Below are 22,165 nucleotides of genomic sequence, written 5' to 3' on the forward strand. Positions count from 1 at the left end.
AGCAAAAGAGGTCACCATTCTCAATCTCTTTCAGGCTGGTGGGAGGACAGTGGTAACCTTCCCTATGAGTGGTGCAAACTATGTGTGTCCCCTGACCACAGAGTGGTGCTCTGTGGTCACAGTACATTGACACGGGAGGCCCTCAGTTCAAATGTGTCATTGCTCTGTTCACTGAGTCAGAAAACAGAAGGCTTCAGATACCTTCAAGGACTTGCTAGGAGTTGCACACAGAGCAGGGCCGCACACTCTCCGGAGCCATCGAGGGGGCATTTATTTCCATTACAGCAAAGTATGTGTGTGTGAGAGACAGGGTGCGTGTAAAAGAGAAAGGGAGCCGGTGCGCCTATTTGTAAATGTCACATGTGGCTGTGTGTGAACAGGTCTTTGTATGTGTACATCTGTGGCTGCATATATGTGAGCTGCATGTGTTTGCATGCATGTAGTGTTCCCAGAGAGTGAGTGGTGTGTGTGTAAGCAGGTTTCTGTTGTGTGCGTGTGTGTCTCCTATGGATTTGTGTGCTTGGTTGTGTTGGCATGCAAGTGTTTGTGTGCACCTCGTACTGCCTGTGAGCAGATATGTTCTCTTCTGTGTTGCTACCTGTCAGGTGCGTGTGCAGAACTGTCTGTGTTGGTGCAGATCCATACGTTGGTGCATACAGATCTTGGCTTCTGTAGGATTGTATTGCGTTTGTGTCTTTCTGTTGAAGTCTCACTGTTGCTGTGCACCTCTCTGAGAAGTCCTAAGCTTTTTTGTCTAATTATTTGTCTTATTAGTGTATCTGTGTTTGTGTGAGGGTCTGTTTTTGTACATATCACACGTCCTATCTGTATCTATGTGTATGTAAGTCTGCTTCCAGATCTATGGCTGTGTTTATCTTCTTGATTGTGTGCATTTCTGTAAGTGTGTGTATATGTGCGCGTGTATGTGTGTTTGGATGTAAATGTATGTGTGCGTTCCTGCTATTTATTTGCAGATCTATGCATTATAGTGTTTACTTTTTACGTGTCTCAATGTGTTCGTGTGTCTACATATCTAGGCTGCTATCCATGTGATTGTATGTGCACATGTGTGCCAGTATGTATATGCGTGTGTGTATCCGCCTCTTTGAGCGTATCTCTCGCAGTGTTTTATGTCTGTGATCGGGGCCACCAATTCCTCCCCCGCACAATCTACGTCAGATGGTTGCCGAACATCATTTAACCTCGAAAGCCCCCTTCTTCCCGAAGCAACCAAATTAAGGGCCTACTGAGAAGACGAGCAGGAACATTCCTTGTTCTTCGCCTGGAGTCAGTGTTCTCACTCACTGGTTCCACGCACAGCCTTCAAAGGAGACAAGATGGACTGTCTAATGAGAAGCCACGCTGCCCCGGCCCTGGAGCGGGAAATAAGTCACGCAAGCACACACCCTTAATCAGGGCCGCACACTGCCTTCCTCTGGATCACACTGGGAGCCAGCTGTGGCACACACACGCCCACTTGCCACCGCAGCTTTTTTATTTTGTCTTTATGTATTTGCTTTATCATAACTACATAGAATCCTTATGGAATCAAAACACGATTGTGGAAAATAAAAGGCTGGGGTTGAGTGGTGTTTCCAATGTAGCCTTTAACGTCTTGCTCAACGCCATGGAATATCCAGACCTCAGACCCCGGCACGGCCACAATCACACCTGCATCTGGACTCCTGGAGCAGCACCCATGGGCAGACAAGAACCCATGACCTCGGCTGTACATCCAAAAATCACAGATGTCAGCAGCGGTACGTAAGACTCACAACTCACAGCGCAAACTGAAGCTTCCAGCAGAACACATTAAACCCAACATGCTTCAAGTAGCCAACACAGCTGAGGTGTGCCTTACCGCTGGGTATCACAACAGTGTTTGTGAACCAATTGTATTGATTTTTAACAATATCACATCACATTTGCATGAGTATCGCATCAGAATCAATGTGACATTAACATGAGTTACATACCCCTAGCCATAGTAATGTTGAAATACAATATAACTAAAAGGAGTTATTGGTCCCCATTCTTTCTCCCACAAACTAACAATAATAAGCAACAATTGGTCATGTAGAGACATCTCGACTGTATCTATTATTCTGAATAATTAAGGTATTTCTCAAGTACACCGGTCTGAGCTAGTGCATGCGCCCAGGATCTTGGCAGTAACCATTACACCTGGTATAGTTCTCGGCAGTAACATGCACAAATTCACAACCTCATGGTCAGATACATGTGTGTCAGTGTCCGCTAAGGCCTGAAAGAGGGAAGCAGAGGAGGGAGGGAAGGAACCTATGCATTCAACATTTAGCACCTAGAGGTCAAAGCAGCTATAATTTTCAAGAATTTATAAAAGTATCCCATCTTTGTAAGACTGTAAGTCTTGCAGCAATACCTCCCAGTCTGCTGCTATGGGAAGTCTACGAAGACCACGTGCTTCTTCGTGCCATAGTGCCACAGACTCTGCCTTTACCCACTTAAGTGTCGCCGCACACCAATGGGCAATACTCAGCAGTGTCCAAGACTTCCAGTGCATGGCAATGAGCCTGCGAACCATAAGCAGTGTTAAGTCAATACATCTATTTATGTCATTTGCTGTTTTTGAGTGCTTATACAGCCCCAGTAAGGCACCCTCCATCATACACATATTGGTGCAACCGGTCACCTCCCCATATGCAGTGGAAACATTGCCCCAGAGAGCGACAACCACTTGGCAGTTCCAAAACATTGGAGCCATAACAGCCCCTGGTCTGTGACATCTAGGACAGTTCGACACAGACCCAAACATCTGGTGTAGTGTTACTGGCATGAGGTAGGCTTGATGCAGGATGTTGTGCTGTATGTATTGAAACGTAGCTTTTCGTGATAATTTACTTGGGTACGGTAGTACCCTCTCCAGCTCCTTCTTTGTCAATTCTCTGTCTATATCCCTCTCCCAATACGTACGGGTCAGGGTCAATGGGTCGTGCGTGGTGTAGGCCAATGCTTGAACAAGCCACGTGATTAGTCAACGACCTCTGCCTATTATGTGGAGTGTGTGCACCAGCGGGTGCTGGTCTGGCTCTGCATCTGTGATGTACCATAGCCGGACCATCTCAGCTAACTGGCAACCATCCAGGAAATGACCCACAGGTAGCTCTTTTTCCTCCTGCAGTCTATTGAAGGGCAGGAGTGCCCTATCATGTAATAAGGCACCCACCGTTCCCACCCCTGCCAACTTCCTTAACTCTAAGCCTTTCCATCCTACCATGTCAGTGAACAATTCAATGGAGCTTAAGAGAATTTCAGGTGAATATTGTCGGATAGAAAGGCATAAGGCGCAGACTACAGTGAAAGCTATCACATGCTACCCTCAGTAGACTTTGTGAATCCGGTGGTGTTCCGGCTTTTGGATGCATGGCCTGCTGGACCTGCCGCTTCGTCCACTCAGTGGTGGGGTGTCTTTGTTCTTCCGTAAGACGTCCTGCCAGCAAGGCCGCGGGCTATTGAGGCTGTGTTGCCAGATAATTGTGTTCAAAGTTATGGGCTTCTAAGTCCCCCTTGTCCACTGGGAGTTGTAGGTTGCAAAGTGCAACTCACTGCCTACTTCTCTTCCAAATGAAGCTCCCTACGGCTGAGTGTAGTATGCTAAATATAAATTTAGGGATATGCACTGGGATATTGTGAAAGTAGTATAGTAAGCGGGGAGCATGACCATTTTGGATAGCAACACTCTACCCTGCACTTTGAGTGGCAATATGCTCCAGATTGTAAAAAGTACAGGGACAGAAACAATCTGTCCACTTCGCAGCGCACAGCTGCGGTCCCTAAGGTTTCCACAGATATCTTGAAAAAAACATGATCCTGTTCATCCCAAAATGTAAAACTGTACACACAATATTGTTACGTGGTTCTCCATCTAACATCGAATGCTGACGTAATGTTTAATCCTTAACAACCCAAAAGCATTTCGGGTTTGGACAACCCTTCGTCAGGGGGAGCAAGCTTATGAACATTTTATGCTTGACTGTTGTTTGTGTGTAGGATGTGTTTTAGGATGAACAGCAAAAAATCAATAGGGAAGGGATCACTTGTCCTGAGTAACCAGGGTTTTATTCTCTTATTCGGTTCCGGTGCCCATAAAAAAAACCTCATTCACATACCAAGGCTCGATAGGCGGTATATATTGGTTATCCGCCTTGCTGTTAGCGACGTGACAGCATCATCATTGGGTTTGATTATATGCTTCCTCCATCCGGAGGTCAACCACTGGTTAGTACAGTAGTGATTCAGTAATCAAAAAAATGGAGGGGGGTTGTGCAGTTAAAAAGGCTTCTATTAACCAGTGCTGATAAACTTTAATTGGTGCTGGAAAGAATGCCTGAATAAAAAAGATTGGGTATGCGCAGGAAGCTTGATTAGGAGGTTTCCGCACTGAGTTATGTCCATAAAAAGGTCGACATGTTTCAGCCGCAAGTTGCCCTCAAGGGATCAAGTCGGCTTTCTTCTGGACCTAGTATCTCCAATAAAAATGCGGGGGGTTCGGTAACCTAAAGTTTGGGTTAGATTCTTAGAAATAATTCTTCTAGAATTAGAAAAGGCCTTATAGTACCTTTTAGGAGCTCAAATTATGCCTCCTCGGGCGTGCTGAGAGTGGCTCGGCCTGCTCAATCGTAGGTTCGGCATGACTTGTGCTGTCTCTGCCTCTCAGTCCCCGGAAGCCATGAACAGCATCATGTTTTTTTCAAGATAGCTGTTGAAACCTTAGGGACCGCAGCTGGCGCTGTGAAGTGGATTGATTGTTTCTGTCCCTGTACTTGTTACATTTCAGAGGTAGGGTCAGTGGCAGGCGCCTATGACAGAGGCACGAATTGTTAAATTGAGTACTTAGCAATATTTTGGTTAAAAACACATAAGTCAGGTGTGCAGGTTGATAGTCTATGTATAGTTCAATGTGCTCCAGAATGCCATTTGGGGTTGCAGAGAGACAATAGCCTTGGTGAAATTTCCATCTATGAGATCTTGTGTCTCATGATTGATATTAATGCCAGGGTAACAGAATAAATAAGGCTTGATAGTGAGTGGTAAAAGCATTGTGTATGTCCACTGGGTTGGTAGCCATGAGTGTTGGGTAATTCTGATCATAGTGATAGAGGTAGGTGGTGTAGCACTGCGTAGAAGATACACTAATAAGCGGCCTGACTGGTCACCTTCCACGTGCATTTTGGGTGTGTACGCTCAAAAGTCTAGGCTGCGAAGTTGTTGTATCACTTGAGCATGTCACTCCATCGACTCTGTTAATTCTCCCTGTTTTAGGCAGTCAGTTGGAGCCGCTGCTTCTAGGACTCCATTTTCAATATGCATCAGATCTTTCTGTAGGTCTGCCTTGACCCACACCACTACATGGATACAATGACCCCTAAGTACAACCTTTAAGGACTCCCAGTCTACCAGCTTGGAAAAGGTAGTGCCCCAGTTCTTAGTCTCACCAGTGGCATCCCTGAAGACCTCGTCCTCTAGCCTGGCTGATTGTAAGTGCCAAGTAGGAACCGACAGTCGTGGAACACCCCAATTCAACTGTATCTGCAATGGGTTGTGATCAGAGAATGTCTTTCCTAGATATTCCGCTCCCAGGGCTTGTAGCCTAGTGGCCGGGTCACAGCGTATGCAATCCAGTCTCACATGTAGCTCATGTGCCCACAAATAAAATGAGTCCTCCTTCTTATCAGGGTGCAGCAAGTGCCAGCAGTCTAATGAAGACCAATGTGTAAGCTATTGGGACAGGCTGTCACCACTGAGAAGGTTGGTAATGGTGGGTGTGAGCAGTCCAACTGCGAGTCTGTGATACAATTAAAGTTCCCACTCAATATCCATGGCATGTGGGCCCACCGTGTAAGTATATTGGATAGGCGGGAGAAAAAGGCTGGTTGCACTACATTCAGAGCATATATACTCCCTGCCAGGCCAGGTCTGCCATCTGATTGGCTATCTACTCGTACATAACAGCCTTCTGGGTCTAACTCCACCGCCGTACTTTGGAAGGGAACTCCATGATGGCCCCATACCAGGACTCCCTGGGCAAACCCTAAGTATGTAGTTCAATAACATTGCCCTCGCCAGCGCTTTTGCAGTAAAATGTCTTCCCCACCTGCAATGTGTCTCTTGCAGCAGTGCAATCTAAGCATTATGTTTTTGAAGTACTGCTGTACTGCATGTCTTTAACGGGACATGCCCATACCACAGACATTCCATATCAAGATACTTACTCTATCCATTTAGCTACTATAGTGAGAAGATGAATGGGTACATACCAGGTGGTCGTCCACCTGTAGCCAGATTCAGAGCATACATTCTGCTTGAGATAAGACAGCATTTCATTACATGACTCAATAAACTGTAAATCCAGAACTCCCAACTTCCGTCACAGGGTGTTAACTAAACACATGATCGCCAGACATTGAATAAACTATTCCATAGATGGGGGTCTCGTAACTGTGCATCGGAGCACCGTTGTCGTCCAGGAGCAAGGCAGGGGGTTGACTAACATGTAAAGAGGCATCTCCATTGCCATACAAGCAGCAAGTGTCTCTAAGGACTCACTCCCTTGGGAGACTCAGTTTCGTCTCAGTGAATGACAGAATTTACAATATGTGTGAGAGTGGGACTCGTCTCCGTAGATTTTCAGTCTCTGTCGCATGTTAGCCTTTTCTGGAGCAAACCATAGTAGATCTCCCATGACGCATCATAAAATATCATCTGCTGTTGGCGGTGTCAATGTTGGGAGCAGGACTGAGGACATACTATTTGTGGAATGACTTGAGATTGACATTTCTCCGTTCTGGTACTCGTGAGGTGATGAGTGCCGATCCTCCCACAGCATGACCGCAGCCTTTAGAGCTTCAGCCTGCTCTACTCTTGCCTGTTCCGGGGTTAGGGACTCTTAGATCTCGGCAATGCCAGCGCTCCAAGCCCTCCGCCCCCTATGGCAGTGGACCCATGCTGTATGCGATCTAGGCATCAGTGATGGTGGGACCGGTGAGTGGTATCATCTTTGCTCTACCCAGCCCCAGGCATCCGCTTGTTTGGTGAAGAAATAACCCCTACTTCTGACCATCACATTCAGCTGGGAAGAAAAGTGAATAACACAGCCCGCCTGCCGCAGTCTGCGTTTAACTCCTAGGAATGAGGACCAGAGGTGCTGTACTTTGAACGTGTAATCTGGGAAAATTAATACTCATGCATTTTCATAATGGAGGGGCCCAGTGAACTAGGTCGCCTGCAGAATTTGTCTCCTAATCCCTGTAATTCATTAATTTTGCCACTATAGGCCTTGGGGGAGCCCCTGATGGTGGTCCCCATTCCGGGATCCGGTGGGCGCGTTCCATGAAGAAATGAGGGTACAGCTTGTCTAGAGTCACAAACTGCAGCAGCCATGTGACAAAGAGGTTCACAGGGTCTTCAACTTCAGCCCCCTCCGGAAAGCCCACAATGCCAAGGGTGGTTCAGCGAGAACGCCCCTCCGAATCTTCTGCTCTAGATTCCAGTTCTTGGACCTTGGTTGGGATGGTGCGGTCTTTTCCTTCCAATTCCTTCAGGGATGGCTGCATCTGCGATATAGTGGTTTCCGTGTGAGTTACAAGATTTGTTAACTTCCTTGGTCTTCACTCAGCCCACCTAGTTCCACCACCACTGCATCAACTCTGATGCGGAGGGCCTGTCTAGATTCTGCTATGGCCTCAAGTATTTTGTCTAACTTTGAGTCAGAAGGGGTCGTTTCTGAGCGATCCAACACTGTGTCTCAGCTAGTATGATCAATATTATCAGAGTTGGGGTACCCACGTGATTGAGGGCCTGCTCCTCCCCTGCTTCCCATTGTCAGCCTTCTTCAGAAGTTGACCACCACTCTGACGATACCAGGAGTCATGTTGGAGTTAGTGAGTGGTAACCATGGACCCGCCAGTCACCCAGCATAGTCTCGGATTTGTTTATGGAGCGGCACAAGCAGTGCTAGGGAGGAAACGGGGTGGGGGAGCAATGGATGCCAGGAAAGTCTATGTCAAAGGGAGACTACAGCAGTGCCAGACCATAGGGAGGCAGTTCTCCATTGTCACTTGTCCCAATCTGCCCACCAGTGCCGGGATCTCTATGGCAAGGGGCATGAGCAGTCAATCGACCCTGCCAGCCACGCGTTCAGAACAGCCGCAAGTAGGCTCCCATCCCTCCTTCTCTCCACAGTAGTGGTTGTTCCAGGATCCTGAATCAATCAAGCTTCAGGTGTGTGCAGCTGCACTGTCTTCACGCACATGGCTGTCACTGTGCGTCAGGGACCGTAAAACAGTGGCTACCAACATCCAGCAGTCTCCAAGTATGTCTTTTGGCATGGGTCGTCAAGCCTCTCCTCCCCCAACATTCTCAAGACGCTGTTCAGGCGGTGATTAGATGCTTGGGCCTACAACCCAGGCTCTCCATGCCACGCAGGCCGGCCACTGCAATGTTACTGCAAGGGAGGGAGGAGGGGGAACCAAAACCAATCTGGCTGAGGAAATGGTGCCGCCCAATAGCAGTAGGGTCCAGACAAGTACCTATGCCCGATACTCACCACAGTATCTCCATTTTTTGACGTTCTGTGCATGGGCAGGAAGAGGTGTCGGGCCATTGGAGCCTCCTCCACATTGGTGACACTTCACTCAGGCCAGGCGGTAGTGAGGTGCACAGGCAAACCTCCGTCACCTCCTGAGCCCACGAAGTAGCCCCAATCGGAGGGGTGTCTTCTCCGTGCTTAGCCCCCCGTGCTGCGAGTGCTCAGACCGCGCAGGGGCCCTCTGCTCTGAAAACAGGTCACAAGGCGGGTTGCGCAAGCCAATTAGGCCTCTGTACTGTAGGCAACTCCCACGCAGGCAGAAGGCACCGCAGCAAATGATAAATTATGCTGCCCCTTTCTCACACCCCAGTACTGCCCAAAACAGTACCTCCGAGGCAGGGATGGCGGCAGGCGTTTGCGGATCTCGAGCCTCCCGACAGAGCTCACCTAAAATCCATCTGCCATCTTGCAGCTGCTGGTCACGCCCCATCACAGCAGTATTAACACATTAGAGCGAACACCTTGCATACATCCAGCACGGATATATCAAATAGGTGACTTTCACCTATGTCCGACATGAATTCCTACACACTAACACCCATCTGAGCATTTACTCAAAACAACTACTACACACCGCAACTAAACACTAACAGGTTATCTTATTGATGTCATTATAAACAGCAACACTCGCCACAAACAATCTCCATGCACACATCCCTTTTCTACTGGACCACGGTCTAGTGCACTGACTTAGAAGATGCCCAATCACCCCTTATACCCAAAAGCACACACCGCTAGCTAAAAAATATAAGACAATAGCCACTTCACCTCGTATAAGACCTGAGCACAATACCTGTAACACAACATTACAGGGCAAATCTAAATTCGGTCAGCAATGGTACACTATGAACAAATTCAAAAGGCATAGAATTGCTGAGAACATCACACAGTCATAACAGTGTTTGAATGAGCACTATATAGATGCCAATAACATAACATTACAATCAGAAGGGGCAACAGGTATGTTGATTACATATGCACATCGTTGGACTTGGTCCTTTTTGCAGGATTATCCCCAAACCTTTTGCCTTCTTCCTCCTATTTTTTCTAACTTGTTTTTGTTGGTTTTAGGACTCTGGGCCCTCTACCACTGCTAACCAGTTCTAAAGTGCATATGCTCGCTGTCTAAATTGTATTGGTGATTGGTTTATCCATGATAGGCATATTTGATTTACTAGAAAGTCCCTAGTAAAGTGCACCAGAGGAGCCCGGACCTGTAAATCAAAAGCTACTAGTGGGCCTGCAGCACTGATTGTGCCTCAGACCTGCCACTGCAGTGTCTGTGTGTGTAGTTTTAAACAGCCATGTCGTCCTGGCAAGTGCTCCCACTTGCCAGGCTCAAACCTACCCTTTTACTACATGTACGTCAGCCCCAAGTTAGGCCTTAGGCAGCCCCATGGGCAGAGTGCAGTGTATTTAAACGGTAGGACATGTACTGGTGTGTTTTGCATGTCCTAATAGTGAAATACTGCTAATTTTGTTTTTCACTATTACAAGGACTATCTCTCCCACAGTGTAACATGGGGGTGCCTTTATCTTTTAAAGGTAAGTTCACATTGGGAGAAGGTAGAGATTTAGAGTTTGGGGTCTCTGAACTCACAATTTAAAAATACATTTTTGAGTGAAGTTGGTTGTTGGATTGTAGGTTTGAAAATGCCACTCTTAGAAAGTGAGCTTTTTCTTGCTTAACCATACTATATCTCTGCCTGTCTGTAGAATACATGTCTGGGTTGCCTGACAGTTAGGCTCTTGTACATTCACTCTGTACAGTCACACAAAGGGAGCTGAGGCATGCCTTGCATATTCTGATTAGAAAAAGACACACAATTGATGGACGGAATACAGAACAAATCAAAACATTCACCCCCTGTCAAGAGATCTGGGTTGAATCCATCATTCTTTTGCTCAGCATGCCACCCCAGTTTAGACCTGGCCATATGCAAATCAGTCTTGACCCTGTGCCTCATGGGAACAGTCCAGCCCAAACTGCCAAGCCAGGTCCTCCCTGGACCGGAAAAAAGCATCCTAAGACCGGTTTCGGGGTTTCACCCCGATTCAGCCAGGATGCTTGATTCCAGTGGTACAGTGAGCCCATGTCCTCATACAAAGCTGTCTCCACCCCCCTGTAGTGTGTCTGGAGCGTGGTCGGGAAAGGCAAGTCTTGTGCACTAAAAAGCCTTTCCTTTGAAGTTTTCCTACTTTAAAGGCAGAAATGGGTATAAGTACTGGACCTCTGACAACCTAAACTCAGAACAGTTCTGGACTGCGAAATTCAACCCGGAAGAAAAGCTTGATGATGTAGAAGGGACTGCCACTTTGCCTGTTCCTTTGTGATGCTGGCCTGCTGCTTGCTGCTTCTGTCCTGGGAGTGAAAGAACTGGAATTTGCTTTCTGCATTCTGCTTCCAAGGTTCTACAAGGGCTTGAGTTGAGCTTGTCTCCTGTTAAGAAGTCTCGGGGTCATTAAAGACTTCACCTGCCAGTGCCTGGGCTCTTTTGGTGAGAGTCCTGACTTGCCAGTTCCTGGGCCCTTGGAAGCCCAACCTGGTGATCTTAAGGAGACAATTCACGCATCTACTCCCAGCGCTTGTTTTATCGACGCATCGTTTCAAAAGATCGGCCCATTACCGCTGTGTTCCCACTTGACACATCCACCACAGCTTTCACCACAGGCCCCAGCACGCCATTGCAGCATGTTCGAAAAATTGCTGCAGCATGAGTTTTGAGCCCTGTCTTGCCTACATCTGTGACACCTGCTCCTACTCCGACGCAGGGCCTGCTTCGCGGCTGAGGAATCAACGCAGTGCCTGCTTGTCGCATCGATACAGTGCATCTGGATTTTTGACGCATCATCCCTGAGCGCCAAATTCTTCATTGAAACTGCAGTAAGGAACTAAGGCCGCATGTCAAGAAACTGATTCATCACCAGTAACTGATGATTCACCTCCCCTGTCAGTAAGGAACCAATGCATCTCCTCCCCTGCCTTGTAGTTGAGATCCAGCACATCACCTCCTTTGCCAGTAAGGACCCGACGCATCACCTCCCGTGTGTAATAAGGAACCAAAACATTGGTTTGCTTTCTGGTGCCTCACCTCCCCTTCACCTTCCACCGGCTTTAATTTTTGAAACATCTAAGGTACTTTTATGCTACAACAGAAGCATCTATTGATTTATATGGACTAAACTAGCTTAATCTTTTAATAGTGATATTATGGCTTGTGTATGTCGGATGTTTGTCATTTTGGTTTTGTTTTATTCAGATAAATATTGGCTTTTTTTCTAAACTAGTGTGACTCCTTTTGTAATGTTTTTCAGTGTGTGTGTGTGTGTGTGTGTGTGTATTCAAATACTTTACAAATTGCCTCTGAGATATGCCTGACTGCTCGTGGCAAGCTACCAAGGGGTGAGCAGGGGTTAGTTTAGCTGCGTGACTGCCTTGCCCTGACTAGACTGAGGGTCGCTGCGTGGATAGGGTGCAAATCACTATCAATGAGCGACCCGATTTCTAACACACACTAAATTAATTCAAGGCATAGGAAAACGTGGCTTTTTGCTGATACATGGGACTGGGCCATCTTCAGAGGATGGTCTCAGTGTTAAAAGCGTCTTTAGAGCCTACATCCTAAGTGGTCAGGTGTTTGGGCCAATATGTATCACAGCCAACAAAATGTGGCTCTGGTGGGATAGAATTTATTGGATCTGTAAAATAACCCCAAGTTAAGAATTTGGTCCTGAAAAAGGGGAATAACACTCAGATTTTGAAGTTCAACGCACCAAAATCTGCTTGTCCCAATATTTAGTGAACATTTTACACATGATCAATTCCAGCAGGTTTGACCTACCGAAATGTATCTGTGTAAAACTGTTACAGTGCTGTATTAGCAGCAACACTCCTAATTGCAATAATTTCAGTAACAGAAGTTACAACACGCCTCAATTAACTGAGCTACTCGTAATGAGGCCATGGTTATTCGACTCTGCAGCTGAAGAGAAAGACGACGAGTCCTGCCATGGCATGGTAAAAGTCAATGAGAAAAATGGCACCTTACACAACAACATGCTTCTACTGTTAGGTACAGATTGCCGTGGTGATGTCTTTAATGACTCAGCACTTCCGAGTGTCATGGAAGGAAGTGCAAGTCATGTTTATGAGGCCTGGAAACGACCCTTTACACCATGCCTCTGGCTTATCAAAGCACCATGTTTCAGCTTCTAGCAGAGACCTTCATAATGATCAAGAGGTTATGTTCCAAAATTAAATCTCAACCTGTCATCAGTTGCTAGGAGTTATGGATACCCTACGCCAAGATCTTAATATCTTGTTTTCTACCACATTGCCAAAGTATTGTATTGAGCACGGTGCACCAGATTCCTCCATACGATAATCAGTTTAAAAACTTCCCGCTAACTAGTTTACGCTGTTTTTTAATGTGAGTAAACTCAGTATTTGTTTTAAGAAGGAATATCACAGGCCCATTATGTCTATGTGGATGGATCACAGGCATCAAAAACTGAAATTTTCTGTTCATTTCTCTCACAAATGAGATCTCCAGAAATATTCAGAAGATTGACCTGTCACCCAGTACTGATCCTCGCTCGGTCTTTCAGTCAATAAGAAGAGACCAGATATTTTCTGGCAGACTATCGCCTCCACAATCACAAGCAGTTAGATTGTACACAAGTGAGACACCAATAATATTGGGTACCAGTGAACACACTGGAGAATATCTGCTGGTACGCGTCAATTGGGAGTTAAACCAATACAAAAACAAATGACTCCACTTTGCACTAACATGAGACACTACGCTCAGGTGGAGAATCAACATTGAGAAAACTTTTAGAAGGAATTTGACAAACTGACAGGAATGTACCCCCATGGAATCCACAAATCCCGAATTTTCAGGGAGCAAGGCTTCTGTAGCACATGTTAATACCGCCAATCAGCAACCAGAGTAGCCTCTGTGGCCCGTCTGTGCACAGTGACAGGTGCAAACACATTAAAGGTGGAATCATGGACGCCCAAGAGCAGTGATACACCAGCTGTTTACTGAAGAACCCCCACACATGTAGACATGACTTCCCTTTATGCTATGATTACTCTGTGTTTGCATGTGGGTGCTGTTTTCCTCTGCCCGTGGCTGCTCTCTGATAAGGCGTGTGTGGCTGCCCTCTGGGTTGGTGCCTCGGGAGGTGTTCTCTGATCTCTGGGTTCTGGTTGTGTCTGTGACTGGGAGTGCCAGCAGTGTGGGGGAACAGCCACCAGCGGGATCTAGGCGTGCTCTGATACCCTGGTCCTCTCCGTGTTACTCACTCTGATGGTTTGGGCATTTCCATTTTCTCTAGAGCAGCTTGTGCAGGTGGTTCTTCGTATTTTTATCTGAGTGCCTACCTGGCAGGATATGGTTCTTGGCCGCCTGTGGATAGAGCTGTACAGGCTGAGATCCTGTAGGGTAAAGGTCGGCCTCGTACCTAGCATCCACAGTGATTTGGTTAAAGTTGGCGAGGACCTCCTGCTCACCTTGTACATTTGAGTTCAGCAGTGCAGTGGAAGTCATGAGACTGGCTACACTAGCTGTACTCTGCTGTCACCTATAGAGCAGTTGGGATGGGTCATATGTGCAGTAGATGAGATGGGGCAGGGTAGGCCACGACTTTCGAGAAAGAAGTGCCGGGTGCCCTAAGTGGATGGGGCAGGAAAGCCGTAACCCCTTGGAATAAGCGCTCCATGTACCTTAGCTCCAGCAGTTCAGTAACTTCAACAACGCCCTTTGGGTGAGTGTAGGTAGCAGTCCAATGTCCAATGTCCAGGGTACATTTGGTGGTTACTTCCAGGACATTCAAGGTCATGCTTTAGGACTTGTCCCTCTCCCTGTCGTTTAGAGGTAGCAGACAGGGAGCCTTGCCCAAGGTGGCTGTCTGCAGGGCACACTTGCTGCCAGAGGAGTGCCAGACCCCAGGTGCATCTGGTGCATTCTTCTAGGTGTTCTTGTGATGGCTAATCTCCTTGGCATTTCTTTCTTTGTGCTCTCTCTTGATACACCACTCTTGGATTCTTGGTGCTCTTGCCTTTGTGCTTTCTTCTTCGGTGTCTCGATTTGTTGCTCACTTTTTTTAACTTACTTGTTAGCGCTCCCTTTCTAGTAAGCACATCTTGGCGCTCCTTCCCTTGTTCTCCCTTCTAGGCGCTCCCCTCCTGTTGCACCCTTCTAGGCGCTCCCTTTCGCTTGCTCCTTTCGTAGTGCTGCTCTACTCGCGCTCCCCATCTTAGAGCTCACATTCCAGCGCACAGTCTGGAGCTCCCTCTACGGGGAATCATGTCGTCCCTTGCTGGCGCTCCCTTGCTGGCGCCCCCTTAGTCAAGCTCCGGTCCAACCCTCTTCATGCCCCAGTCCTGATGCTGCTAATTTAGCCTCCTATCCTCGCCCTCCCTTCAAAGGTACTCCAGCCCGTGCGCGCAGGGATGCTTTCTTACAATTGGCTACCCTCAGTCTAACTCTTATGTCTTTCTTTCCTTCACTTCCCTACCCATCTCTCTCCTTTCATGCCATCATTCCCCAAGTTTTGAGGAGCCCACCCTGCCGGCTGCCACCACCCTGCAGCACATCTCTACTTCAGCTGCAGACCCAAAGTGCCAGCGCCCGCGGACATTGCTGCGGCAGCAGAGTCTGCAGCAGCCCCTCAGCTACCAGCAGAAGCCCTTCCATGTGCAACCAACCACCAGCCAGAGCCTGGGTCAGCTCCAGCTTCAGCCTAACTCAACAGGCAGCAACCCACGGCCTCCGCGCAGTGGCCCAGGCCGGCAAGGAAGCACGGCTGGATCCAAGTACCGCGGCGCCAGCAGTGGCGGACGCAGCCGCTCCACTCCAGGCAGCTGGGACTATGTGGTGGGTCAGGTCCGGAATCGTGGCATGGACATGAAGTCTTTCCTGTAAGTCTGGCTTTCCTCTACCTGCTTCAGCTTCCCCTTGTCTCTTGTAGTCATCATCAGTTCTTCATCCTCAGCCACTCTTGCATGTCTGCATCTTTGCATGCTGGTCCCCTCCAACTGTGGTATTTCCTCACCATGTAGGGCGCATGCTCACACTGTATCATATCTCCTTCTGTTGCTTCATGCATGTCTTAGTGAGCCCGTTCCATGAATGATATTGTCATATCTCAATGTGTCAGCTCAAGAAGAGACAACTGCAGGTATGAGGTGTCAGTGCAATTCTGGAAAAACCTTCAGCTGTCAGGTGTGTCTGTATAAGACAGGAGATGTTTTCAGTAATCATGTGTGTCTAATCCAGAAGAGAGATTTTGAGGGTATCTGGTGTATTTTCTCCAGAACATATAACTTGAAGTCTCAGCTGCACTTGCTCCAGAAAAGACATCTTAAGATCTCACACGGAGGTGCCTTCACGGACACCGAGTGCTTCTCTGTATCTCCCATAATCATGTATGGACAAACACCTGATTGGCAACTTGCACAATATCACATTATTACATGGGAGGTGCGCGGTATGGCCACGCCGACTAAGTGCTACTGTATTTATGCATACCTCAAATGCCGGCATGCCCACATTGCCATGCTCCAGGAGACCCATCTCACGGCGGCCAAACTCCATAAGGGGCGCGTTAAATGAAGAGGGCAGACCTACGAGACCACTATGTCGCCCTATGCGAGGGGTGTGCTAATTTGGAACGCCCCAAGGGTTCCCTTTGCCATGGGCACTCAGCGAGTGGACACAGATGGGTGGTATGTGATACTTGGGGGACACCTAGACAGGGGTCCCCTTACCTTGGTGGCTCTTTATGCCCCCAACGCCAACCAAGTGGGGTTTTTAGATGTACTTACCCCAGCACTGGGCTCTGTGGTGGTGATTTAATTGTGTCCCTGACTTACCACTTGACTGCTCTACTCCCCCGGCATGCAGCAGCCAGCACCCGCACTACATAGCAGTTTAACCAATGGTCCACGCATATGCACTTACTGAACACTTGGCGCATGGGGCACCCGCATGATCAAGAAAACCTTTTTACTCCCCAGTACATGATGTACACACTAGGATTGATCTCTTCTTGTGCACGGTCCATATTGCCCCCCTGATCTTCCAATCGGAATACCTGATGCGTTCCTTGTTGGGCCACTGCCCCCTGCTGCTCACTTTGCGTTGGAGCAGACAACTCCCCACCATACCCACTTGGCGGCTGCAGGTTGAGGCTCTTTCTGATCCTCCCTTTTGCAAGGCTCTGACACAATGTTTCTCTCGATATTTCGAGAAAAACAATGGTTCTGCCTCGTCCTGCGCACTGGAGTGGGATGCTCACACGGTTGTGGTTCATGGCCACTGCTTGGTGGGTTCCTGGGGTATTTGGCGACGCTTCACTGAAGACATTGTCACTATTGAGCGGGATCTTTGCTCGCTGGAAATACTGGTCGCCATCACCTGTCCAGCTTCGGTAGCTGCGGGAACAGCGAGGGCGAGGCATCCTTGAGTCGACATGACTATCGGAGGAGGACGGCCTTACAGCATGCCCAGGGCAATCGCTCCAGCTAATTGTTGGCATGGCATGTTCGAGAAGAACAGCATTGCACCCCCATTGTGGTGCTTTCATTTCATTGCCTCCCAGTTGGCCATCAATGCAGCCTTCTGTGATTACAACCAGGGATTGTACGTGGCATCAGCCAATCTCCAGATTTTATATCTGGCTTCTTATTTGGGATCTCCCTTCCTAGGCTGAATCCCCTGCAGCACACTGAACTTGCATAGCCCCTTCAGTTGGAGGAGATTTTTGCAGCAATTTCCAATTTGTACGGAATAAGGCCTGACACTGACGGCCTGCAGATCAACTATTATGCCACCTTTTCTGCGCAGACTGTCCAGCACCTAGTGGCCATGTTTAATGAGGCCAAGGACCAGCATGGGCTTCCAAACTCCCTCTGGGAGGCCCTGATTGTTGTCCCTCCTCAACCCGGCCATGATCCATTAGATGTCAGGTCGTATCTCCCCCTTTCACTGTTGAACCTGGACTGCAAGATATTGGGCAAAGTACTGGTGAATCATTTGCTTCCCATCACTCATTCACCTGTACATGACGATTAGTCCGGCTTTATACCGTGTCGAACACATTTATCAACATACACCGGTTACTGCACCTAATACAAAGCACTTCCCTGGAGGCTTTGACCCAAGTTGCTCTATCCTCAGACATTGAAAAGGCATTTGATACTCTGGGGTGGATTTTCTCTTTTCGAACTTTACTGATATAGGGTTTGGCCCTCGGTATGCACCCTGTACACAGACCCATCCGCACGGGTAAAGAATGGCCACGTGATATTGTACAGTTATAGGAGTGAACGGGGCACCCGCGAGGTTGTACTCAGTCCCCACTCATTTTTTCATTGGCCATTGAGCCACTTGTTTGTTGCCTGTATAACCAAGCATGTGACGGGCATTCCTGAGTTAGGCATCCATCACATCATATCGCTTTATGCGGATGATGCCCTGGTCTACCGCTGAGATGTCAAACCGTTCTCCCTGACCGCATGTGCCTACTGGAAGGTTTTTTTTCGGCACCCGTCAGGTCTATGCGTGAACTGGCCCAAATCCTGCTTATTACCCCTGGCGCTGCGTCCAGCACCACAAAGGATTGAGACGGCAGGTATGCGCCTTCATTGGTGCCACAACCACTTCAAATATTTGGGAGTGTAGATTTATCACACCAAGAAGGATCTTCATGAGGGCAACCTTGGCAGGGCAGTTGGTTCTAGCCACCTATCCATGCCCTTTTGGCGTTCACTACCTCTGTCCCCAATGGGTGGGTACCCATATCCAAAATTTTGGTGCTGCCTCGGTTACTGCATTTTTTTGCAGCCCTGCCAGTCGTGCTATGATGGAGTTTTTTTCCGGATGCTTTATGGCCTATTACTTGAGCTGATATGTAGTGGTGGTCGTCGCCGTGTAGCCTTGACCATGATCCAGTGCTCGCTGCTGGAGGGAGGACTTGGGACTCCCAACTTTGAACTTTACTATGCAGTGGCACAGCTGCAGTGGCCAATGGCCAGGCTGTGTTCTGCTATCTGCCCAGAGCTACCTCTTGTCCGAGCAGTGTTGAGTGGTGCGAGCATGTATACCTGGCTGTCCGATTCCTCCATCGGTCTCCAGCATGAAACTACCCAGATGGCAGTGGCCTGCGCTTGCTGGTGCAGATTAATGCACTCTAGCCTCCCGTATTCACCAGCAATTGCTTTTGGGACCTACTGAAATTGCAAGGGATGACATGGAGCACTGACGGGGGTCTTTGAAGGAATGCAGCCATTGAGCAGTTAGGGGACCTTTATCTCGAGGGGTTCATCATGTCCTTTCAGGACATCATGGATACCTACAGCTTGACTGCAGGTCAGATCTTAACCTATTGAACTACAAAACATCCGCTACGAGCCACCTGGGGTGGTGGGCAAGAGGAGCCTCCCATTTCGGCTGTACTGCAAATGCTGTTGTCCTCCGGTGGCCCACGGCATGCTATCATCACTCTGTACACGGTGCTACATGAGGCCTCAGCGGACTGTGTGGAGGGTGTGTGCACCAGGTGGGATGCAGTACTACAGCGGTATCGGTCAGACAGGACCTGGTCCTGAGCACTTCAGATGGTCAACGGGATATCTTGCAACTCCAGGTTCAGGTTCACACAGTTCAACTATGTCCATCAGGCCTACATTGCCCTTCAATTAATTAAATGCATGTTTCCGATGCTTCCCCCTACTTGCCCCGCTGCACGTTACAGGAAGCAGGGTTCTACCACATGGTATGGGACTGCCCGGTGTTACAACCGACATGGCACACGGTGACTGCAATGGTGGGGGATCTGGCAACTTATGCCCTCACTCTCACGCTTTCATCCTGCCTGCTGGGGCTCCCCACCTGAACAAAAGGTGACAAGCACTTGCATAGATTTATTGACCGTGCCTTTGTTTTGTTCAAAAGCCAGATAACCTTGGCCTGGAAGGTGCCTGTCCCACCTGATCTCCAGCGTTGGCTCCACGACCTATTGACATGGACTCGAGCAGAGGAAACCAGCCCTTAGTGGCATTGGTGCGCTATATAGATATGAAAATAGAACATATATAAAAATCACTATCAACCGAACAGCAATCACAGATACGTCTTATGTACAGTTAATGGGAATTTTGAGGCAAAACACAAAATAAATTCCTTCTTAATTGTGAAAAAAGAATAATTCCAGTGTCCTATGTGTTTGTGCTACGTCAGTGAGTTTTACACAAATGGGACTGGGGGAGGATCATCTCTAGGACAGGAGTGTAATATAGTTGACAGTCTAGTAGCTGGGGTGGGCGGAGATAGGTGGGCTGAGGGGAAAAGGAGGAGTCAGAACAGGATGAGGACAGTTAGAGTAGGGACAGGGTCGAGACAAGTTGTATAAAATAAAGCTCTGATATATAAGAACCTGTGTCTGTGGTTCTTTGTAGCAGGATGCTACAACTGGCGACGAGGGTGGGATGAGCAAGTCCACTGCGTGCAGAACCCCAAGAAGACACCCTGTCCCAGGTAACGTCCAGAAAAACGCTGCCGAGTACAGTGAGCTGCTGCCCGAGAAAAGAAGCCAGCAGCAGGTGACCCTGTCCCTTCAACAGTCGAGAGGGACCCAAGAGGGAGCCGAAGCACCGATCGCTGACTCGCTCGCAGAAGAGACGCTGTTCGCGCCGAAACGCGACTCACGCGTGAAGCGTGCAAGAACTGGGAGCGCTGCGCCAGCAGAAGTCGGGAGCCCACTCCGACTCTGCCAAGCCCCAAAAGTGGAAGAAGAGTGCCTCAGCGTGGAGGACATCGCCCCCACGAAGGTCTGTTGCCCCCACGAAGGTCTACTGCTAAGCGCTGCTGAGCGCGCTGAAATTTGAGCCCAGGTGAGGTCCGACGTCGGAAAACCTCACCCCCGATGCGTGAGCTTTGGCAGGGCGCCGCTGAAGGAGCGCGAGACCCTCCAAAGTAAGGCGGGAGCCCACCCCAACCTCACCTGACTGTAGCAGTGACCAGAGGGAGCCAAATCTGGAGTATGCTGACCCTGGAAGCAACTGCCCGTGAGTCCTGTGTGAAGAATCGGGTCGAGTGCAGAGAGAGAAAGTAGTGCCTGCAGACAACGGCCATCTTTGAGTCAGGCAACTTTTGGGACATCCTCCCTGTGCAAACTGGAGGCAGCCATTTTGAGGTCAGGCGAGTTGAGTTTAGCAACAAGCATTGGCGAACATAATAGAAACAAGCATTGGCGAAGACCAAACAAGCATTGGCGAAGACCAAACAAGCATTGGCGAGTGGAAACCAACCAGCAGTGGCGAGTAGAAACCAACAAGCAGTGGCGAGTAGAAACCAACAAGCAGTGGCGAAAAGAAACAAACAAGCATTGGAAAAGCGAATAAACAAACATTGGCGAGAAACGCAAGCGAATGCGCAGTGGATAACGGCGCGTGAACAACAATGAACAAGCCTTGGCAACCAAAACAGAATAAGCACATGCAAACACCAGAGTGAATCAACTAACAAGCACGAGCAACCACAAGAGTGACTTAACAAACATGCATTGACAAAAACAAATGTCAGCACGGGTGGAAACGTGAACATTGAGAAACGCAAGCGAATGCGCAGTGGCGAATGTAATGAAGTAACACGTGTCTGTAAAATAGAAGAAGCACAAGCGAACACAAGGACCAAGCAAAGACAACAGCACAATGGAACAAGCATAAGCAAATGCAAGAGACAGATCAAGACGACGCTGAGCATAAACCGAAGAGCGCCGAAGGGAGAAGAGCTGCTGGGCAGAACTGCAGAAGACCCAGAGGAGGGCAGTCCTACAGAGGACCCCGGAGAGAGTAGAACCATCCAAGTTCATTCACCGGCGCATACTGTGATGGTTACAAAGACTATCAATTTCTAAGCAAAGACCTTGACCAGAATCTCCCTCTCTCATGGCGGGAGGAGACATAGCACAGCGGGTCACTCCATACATTGAAGTACCGCCCCCAGCGGTGCAGACTGATGATTGGATCTCGGATCTCAAACGACACTGGTGGCTCGAAGCATTGGAAGATTTCTTAAAAGCCAGTGGTGAGCAAAGAGAGAGAAAATGTCTGATACTACTCCTCCATCTGGTGGGTCCTGAGGGCCGATGCCCAATCAGGACATTTTCCAAAGAGGATACAGAAATCTATAAAAGACTCCAAAGGGAGCTCTGTGCCCATCTCAACGCACAGACAGATGTGGATCATAACCGCACGGTTTTCAATACAGCACGGCAGGAACTAGGCGAACCGTTGCCAAATTTCATCACTCGGTTGCAAAGTCTGGTACGAGGCTGCCACTTCAACACTTTTACAAATGAGGATGCGGTTCGACTTCGGATAGTTGAAGGTTGCACAAACCCTGACACAAAGCGCAAGATCCTGCAAGGGCATTGGTCGTTAAAGGAAATCATCAAGAAGGCCGAAATTGGAATGCAAATCAAAGCAAGAGACGGATTGAAGGACGTGCACCTGAGAGCAAACCATCA

At 48.5% G+C, this 22,165-nt stretch overlaps 1 protein-coding gene across 2 annotated transcripts in view; it reads left to right on the forward strand.

Moving 5' to 3' along the window:
• SYT7 (synaptotagmin 7) overlaps positions 1 to 22,165 on the forward strand; it is an 812,643-nt gene that overhangs the window by 451,385 nt on the left and 339,093 nt on the right. Inside the window, exon 6 of one of the 2 annotated variants that reach the window (XM_078680614.1) lies at positions 15,186 to 15,554. The exons of the other annotated variant lie outside the window; for it this stretch is intronic. Within the exon in view, the coding sequence (XP_078536740.1) occupies positions 15,186 to 15,554 (369 nt within the window). The remainder of the gene's footprint in view (positions 1 to 15,185; positions 15,555 to 22,165) is intronic. 2 annotated transcript variants of the gene reach the window in all.

This window comes from Lissotriton helveticus, chromosome 3_1, assembly GCF_964261635.1.
Source record: "Lissotriton helveticus chromosome 3_1, aLisHel1.1, whole genome shotgun sequence".
NCBI lineage: Eukaryota > Metazoa > Chordata > Amphibia > Caudata > Salamandridae > Lissotriton > Lissotriton helveticus.